Source organism: Leopardus geoffroyi, chromosome A1, assembly GCF_018350155.1.
Source record: "Leopardus geoffroyi isolate Oge1 chromosome A1, O.geoffroyi_Oge1_pat1.0, whole genome shotgun sequence".
NCBI lineage: Eukaryota > Metazoa > Chordata > Mammalia > Carnivora > Felidae > Leopardus > Leopardus geoffroyi.
Window position 1 is genome coordinate 204,377,471 of NC_059326.1, and position 7,530 is coordinate 204,385,000.

At 37.4% G+C, this 7,530-nt stretch overlaps 1 protein-coding gene across 4 annotated transcripts in view; it reads left to right on the forward strand.

Moving 5' to 3' along the window:
• Positions 1-7,530, forward strand: part of PAIP1 (poly(A) binding protein interacting protein 1) — a 32,317-nt gene that overhangs the window by 16,437 nt on the left and 8,350 nt on the right. For all 4 annotated transcript variants that reach the window (XM_045438619.1, XM_045438628.1, XM_045438611.1 and 1 more), the window contains exons 5-9: positions 1,775-1,886; positions 3,817-3,942; positions 5,271-5,377; positions 5,893-6,010; positions 6,780-6,834. In XM_045438619.1, coding sequence (XP_045294575.1) covers positions 1,775-1,886; positions 3,817-3,942; positions 5,271-5,377; positions 5,893-6,010; positions 6,780-6,834 — 518 coding nt within the window. The remainder of the gene's footprint in view (positions 1-1,774; positions 1,887-3,816; positions 3,943-5,270; positions 5,378-5,892; positions 6,011-6,779; positions 6,835-7,530) is intronic.

The window sequence follows — 7,530 nt, forward strand, 5'->3', positions numbered from 1 at the left end:
CGTCATTGGAAGTTCTGATGTAATTGGACTGAGGTGGAGCCTGGGTTTTTTAAAGCTCCCCAAATGATTGTAGTCTGTAGCCATGGTTGAAAACCTCTTCTGATTCTCTTGACTCTACCCAAGCTTGGAGCTTCCATAGTACTGTGTTACTGTCAGAGATATTAACGTAAGTGCTAATCCTTTAACAAGTGAAAAGCAGGGCTTGATTCTATTACCGAACTTAGAAATGTATACATATTTAGGAAAAAAGAAAAGTTACCTTCATGGCCGTTATCTCTGGGTTGTAGTGACTTTATTTTTTATATTTTTCTGTTTTTAACCTTTCTGAAATAAGCATGTATTGCCTTTAATTAGGTCTTTAGCCTAAAAAGATTAGTTTAGAGGTGTGGGTTGTTCTCCTCTAGATAACCATTGCTGCCCAGGGGTACGAATTTACCTTTGCATATTCATTAACATATCTTAATGTATAATAGAATAGTCATTGCACTTAGAAAACAGATCATTTCCTTGAAACTCCTACCTACAAGGTCATAAAAGGAGAATAGCCCACAAGGTGTTTGGATAACTGGCATTAATTAGCTCATCCTTTCCATTATTAAACTGGATGTTTTATTTAGAGATATCCCAACTTTTGTTCTGATGAGGAATTAATGTTTAGAGAGTAACAAATATCTGACTCAAACGAAATGTTGCTCATTTAATGTAGCCTCTAAGCTATAAGTCATATAGACACGATAAACTGTACTGGGTTTATGGTTGATTCACGGGCTGATCCAAGGTAAAATCTTGGTAAGCAGTGACTTTTTTTTTTTTTTTTTTTTTAAAGGAAAAGAGAAATTTTTTTTTTTTTAATTTGACATAGCCAAGCTAAACTGGTCCCTCATACATGGAAGCCATTCAGTCTCCATAAACCCCTACTTCTGTCCTTAAAAGAACTCTCAAAAAATCAGCTTTATAAAACATGACTTTCCTAGAGTTTTTCACCACCTTCTCAAGAGAGAGAAGAAAAAATATTCAACACCAAATTGGTAAACATTTAAAGTACATTTTAAAAATCCTTTTAGTAGCAACAGACACCATAATTCACTGACATGGGTTATGACAGGTTTATTGTGATTGTTTTAGATAACTTCTAGGATGGCAAATGGGCCAAGTGGAGGGGGGCAGTGGGAACAAAGCAAGGGAAACTAAGTTATTTGACTCCTTTTGGTCTCTGGGATATTGAGACCAAATTCATTGCTTTCTGTTTCTATGTGAATTTCAATTGGAGACTTTTCATTTCTCTGATTTGTGTAATGGAGGTTAAAAGAATAATGGGCTTAATAATTCATTGTATTTTCAGTTGGGGACCCATCTATACATGTTTCTTAAGATGTGTTTTAAAGTTCATATATTCAGAATAGAACATTTTACAGAGATAATTTGAGTAAAAACAGTGCTTTCTTGACAAAAAGACTAGAAGACAAAGGTGAGGCAGTTTTTCTTTGTGGTGCCAATATACGATGTACCTCATGAAACCTATGTTGCTTAAACAGATGACAAACCTGTGTTGCCTAAACAGATGACAAAATAAATGCATCAGTTTCTTAAAACTAGGAACCTTAGTATGAAAAAGCGCTGCAAATTCCAATAAACAGGAACACTTCTTATCCTAAACAATCAGAAGATTGTACTTATCTCTTTATTGCTTGTGAACAGTGAAACCAACAGATGGTCGTCTTGTTTGTACAAAAAACAAAGCAATGTGAGATTATAAAAGGTATATCTTCATTAGGTGTCGGACTGAATATGAAGTTAAAGATCAAGCTGCCAAGGGGGATGAAGTGACTCGAAAACGATTCCATGCATTTGTACTCTTCCTGGGAGAACTTTATCTTAACTTGGAGGTGAGGACAAAGTTATTTGTTTTGTTTTTGTTTTTTTTTAAGTACTGACAAAACCTGAGAACATAAACTGACCTTGGTAAGGAATTTGTATTTGCGTTACACCTTTACCACATTAAGGATGAAGTTGAAGAGGGGCGAGGGGAAAGAGAAATGACTCCGTACCTGCAGGCAATGGTGTGTGTGTCTTAATGGAACGTTTGTAATGTTTGTTTCTCCTGTTTGTGAGGAGGGTGTTGGGAAGTAGTTACTGGGAATTTTAGTCTTTGTGTACTTTTGGGAAGCCGTGGTTTCAATGCAAATTTAAGCTTTTGAAATCATACTTACTTGAATCTTCACACATTTCGTGTGTGGACTTTAGATGGTGGTTCACAAGCAGTCTATATCACACAAAGCTTTGAGTTAGAAGTGGGGACAGGAGAATTTCTGGGGGTTTTTCCTACCCAAATTCACCCAGAATTACAGTTCTTGGTCCCATTTTATATATGAATCTTCCACATAAAATGCATTTATCTGAAGTATAACTAAACAAGTTTGTGAATTGGTGGTATACTTGAGTATGTGCTTGTACTAGGCAACTAAGTGCTGAATATTACTCTGTAAAGGATTTGCTTTTTTGATTAGTTAATCCCATATATGTGTTATACCTGCTTTAACTTTGAAGACTTAATCATAAACACCACTGAAAACACCCATGAATCCGCTATCAAATGTGCATCTGTTAGTGCATCTAAATGGTCTCTGTCCGATCTAGTGCTTAATTTACTATCCCTTTTTACCATAGATGGACATAACTTTTAAAAAAAAATCTCCTGCATTAATCTTTTTCAGTTTAATTTTTATATAAGCCAAAATAAGAGCACTCATCTAAAATGTGCTGTAAGGGGCGCCTGGGTGGCTCAGTCAGTTAAACATCCTACTCTTGAATTTAGCTTGGATCATGATCCCAGGGTCGTGGGATCGAGCCCTCTTCAGGCTCTGTGCTGAGCATGGGGCCTGCTTGGGATATTCTCTCTCTCAAGAAAAAAATGTGCTGTAAATGAAGAGTCATTTTAAGAATGCCGTTGCGTGTTTACCCGTGTGGAAGTAATGATGCCATGTCTGTGAGAAGTGTAAATAAAGATGAGGTATGGCTCCTGAGTCTGAGTCTCTTCTGGCTGGAGAGCTAAGACACTTAGACCATTCTGATGCCAAACAGTATTTTTAAATTGTCTAAAAAGCAGAGTAAAATGCTGCATGTTCCAAAAAAGGTGGTATCTTAATAGAACAGAGAATGTTTTATGAAACAATAATTTATATAGGAGGCTTAGATTATCCTGATCATATGTGTGATAAATGAAAATTTTTACCTGTAGTTTTCGGTTTACCTGTTTTTTTTTTTCCTTTGAGAGAGTGTGTGCAAGAGTGGGGGAGGGGCAGAGAGAGGAAGAGAGAATGCCAAGCAGGCTCTTTGCAGGGCTGGAACAAAATGTGAGATCATGACCTGAGCTGAAATAAGCATTGGACGCTTCACCAACTAAGTCACCCAGGCATCCCTGTAGTTTACTGGTTTTATTAGAAGTTTTTGGTTTTTATTATCTTCTTTGCTGTTTATTTTTGAGAGAGTGCAAGCAGGGGAGGGGCATAGAGAGAGGGAGACACAGAATCGGAAGCAGGCTCCAGGCTCTGAGCTGTCAGCACAGAGCCCGATGTGGGCTCGAACCCATGAACTATGAGACCATGACTGGAGCCAAAGTCGGACACCTAACTAAGCCACCCAGGCACCCCTATTAGAGGTTTTAAATACATGTAAAATAAGTCTAATTTTGTGAAAATACCAGAGGATTTCTCTTTTATATTGTTTAACTGAAAACACTTATTTTGCCAACATACCGGACCATTCACTAATCTGTGATATTTTGGCATGGTTGCTTTTCATTTTCTTTCCCAAAAGATCAAGGGAACAAATGGACAGGTTACAAGAGCAGATATTCTTCAGGTTGGTCTGCGGGAGTTGCTGAATGCCCTCTTTTCCAATCCTATGGATGACAACTTAATTTGTGCAGTAAAGTTACTGAAGGTAGGTTTGACTTCTGTTTCTCTTGAAATTCACTGTTCTACCCCATTTGTATATGATTCAGAGGACAGAAAGTATGCATAGTATGCGTGTGAATTCAAAATTAAGTTTCTACTCTAAATGTTGACCTTTTGGTTTACTCTTGAATTTAAATATTGGAAAAGCAGCATGTACTGTTTTTTTTTAATGGAATAATCCAAATGTAGAAGCAAAAATGGAAGTTCTTCACCCCCATCTCTAAATTTCCTTTCCTTCCGTTCCCATGTCTGTATGTGTGCCCTTATAAATAAGATCTTTCTTCCTCTTTGTGACTTGCTTTTTTATGATCTAACAAAGATCTTAGATCTTTGGCACAGAAGATTTACCTCTTGAATCGCTTCATCTCCATATGTGCAGTTGTTTGTGTAGGTTCAGTTCCCACATAAAGAGTGGGTGGGCCAGTGAGCATTGCATCCTTAAATTTGATGAATGTCAAATTTCTCTTCTAAATACTAAACCATAGTACATTCCTACCAATGGTGAATGAGTACATCGCTTTCCCCATATTCATATCAATGATGATCCAACTGGTCCTAGTTTCTGTTTTGTCATGGGTAATGAGTATAAACAAAAATTTCATTTTATTTTGCATTTTCCTAATCATTGGTGAATTTAACCATTCCTTCATGTTTGTTAGCCATTTTTGTTACGATGAATTACCTGTGTATATCCTTAACTCACTTTTTCTTTCTTTCTTTCTTTCTTTCTTTATTTATTTTTTAATTTTTATTTATTTATTTTTTTTTCAACGTTTATTTATTTTTGGGACAGAGAGAGACAGAGCATGAACGGGGGAGGGGCAGAGAGAGAGGGAGACACAGAATCGGAAACAGGCTCCAGGCTCCGAGCCATCAGCCCAGAGCCTGACGCGGGGCTCGAACTCACAGACCGCGAGATCGTGACCTGGCTGAAGTCGGACGCTTAACCGACTGCGCCACCCAGGCGCCCCTTAACTCACTTTTCAAATGAAGTTTATATTTTTGTTAATTCAGAGTTTCTATACTTGCATATTTCAATAAGTGATATGTTGATTAAAATCTTATCGCCTATTTTATTCATACAGGGAGTATACCATATAGTCATGGACACAAAAAACCTATGATTGAGTTTCTCTCCGTCAAGAAAAACAGAGGGTGTAGAGATTTCCTGCCTGTTAGATGGTAGAATATAATTGGGAATATTTAACTTGCCAAATTTATTTTGTTCAAAGAATGCTTGAACTGCTGCTGATACTTCTGTAGGATTTCTGTACTTCCTTGAATTCCAAATCTTACTGATGCCTGCTTTTTTAGTTGACAGGGTCAGTTTTGGAAGATGCTTGGAAGGAAAAAGGAAAGACTGATATGGAGGAAATTATTCAGAGAATTGAAAATGTTGTCCTAGATGCAAATTGCAGCAGGTAGGTAGATGGCCAGTAGATGTCCATTTCTTTTTCTGAGGGGTTTTTAATCTGCTATATATCATCAGAAGAATTAAAATCTTCTAGATCTAGAGAAAGGTTTTCTTTAAAGATAGAATATCTTACACATGGCTTCTGCTTACCTAGCCATTTTTGCTCAGTTGTGTTTATAAATGGAAAAAGTTAAGATTTTCCTGTGGTAAGATAGGAGTTCATTAAAAAGTAAAATGATTCGGACTTTAAATTATTCAGTAAATACTTCGGTAAAGTACTGGAAGTCCAGTGTAAAGTCCAGAGGCATAAAAATGTGGAATGGCCACTACCTTTAAGAACCATATAGTCACAGATGGAACAAATATCAAGACTGTTTAAAGTACGGGAAACATCTAGAAAATCAAAGCACTTGGATATACATGTTAAATTTATAAAACAAAGTTTTAGGAGTCTCTGGTATTCTGGAGTCTGACAACACTTCTGGTGGATATACTTAACTCCTTTTCACCTTCTGTCTGCAGAGATGTGAAACAGATGCTTTTGAAGCTTGTAGAACTCCGGTCAAGTAACTGGGGTAGAGTCCATGCAACTTCAACATACAGAGAAGCAACACCTGAAAATGATCCTAATTATTTTATGGTATGCCAATGTTTTCATTTTAAGTTTTGCTTGTTGCTTGGCTCCAAATTTTGGAAATTTCTAGATGAGTTACATAAAGATAGTCTCAGAATTTAATGCCTAATAACTTTTCATTGGCTTCGGGTCACATGGCAGCCAGCAGACTAGGTAAATAGGAGTAGAAATGTGGAATCCTCTAGGGGAAGGGTGAACTGGAGAAAGATCCATCCAGTGGCAAGGGAGATCAACAAGGCTTGGACTTGGTTGAGTATAGGGATTCTGGGAAGCAGTTCCAGAGAATTTATAATCAGAGGCCCAGATCTCAAACTATTACATTGTATGTTGTAGTAAGTTAAGAAAATAAAAGTGGTGACCAGGCCAATAATGCCCTGAAGCTCCCAACATAACCAAGCATAATGCAACTATGCAGGACTGCTTCTATAAGCCCAGTCTTGGAAATTCTTTTAAAAATGGTGGGGAAGGAAGAACCACAACTAAAAATAAGCTGACACAATGCTAATCACAGTGTACCACAAAACAATTCATCACGAGTGTGACCAAGAATAGACAGCAGGGTTAGAGCCACAAGAACTTGAGATAATAGAATAGAAATCTGAAAACCATGGACTTTCCCAATGAAATGAAAATGGCTATTAGGAAGTTAGGTTTTTGCTTGTTCTTGCATTATCGAATGCAGATGAGTGATATCAGCCATGCTTCATTAATTAATGTGCTTTAAAAAATCAATTTGGAAATGGTTACATATTTGTATCACTTTGATTCATCCTAGAATGAACCAACATTTTATACCTCTGATGGTGTTCCTTTCACTGCAGCTGATCCAGGTATGTTTCCAGTCCTTTTCCCCCCATTTCTTGGTAAGCTAGCAAACTACAGGAAATCCTACCCTTACCACCCCAAAGTTGTAGCTTTCTGAAGCAGTCACTTTCTTCTGAAATACACGATGAATGTCCATCTCCTATGGAGTATTCTTTACAGTGCCCACTTTGACCATTTCAAATGGAAAGTCTAATTCCACGTGTAGAATCTTGTCACCCTGACAGGGAAGGATTGGAAGAATTCTTCAGTTAAATGCAACCATGTTTATATCTTCTCTAACATTTCATTTTTATACTGTAAGCTTTCAGTTGGTTAGGATAGAAGGGAAAGATGGTTCTAGTTCACTACATAGTCTATAGTGTTCGTTACTGTGGGTTCCTACTAGCAGATACTAAGAGTTACGTGGGTTTCGTTAATAGTAGGTCAGAGTTAATTAAAATCTAAATTTCCGCAGACTTCCCCTTCCGGAAAAGAGACATTTGTAGAAAGATTGCTTTCATTGTGACCAGTGGGATTGCAGAATGAGCAAGAGAAATTTTTCCCGTTTGATACAAATTACAACCAGCTTGTTGGGAATTTTCCCATCTGTTTCCTCTGGATAGCAGGTGCTCACTATCCCGTGCCTCAGGAGGTGGGAAGAATGACTGCTTAACTTTCAACTTTAAATCAGGAAAACATTCGGGACATCTGGGTGGCTCAGT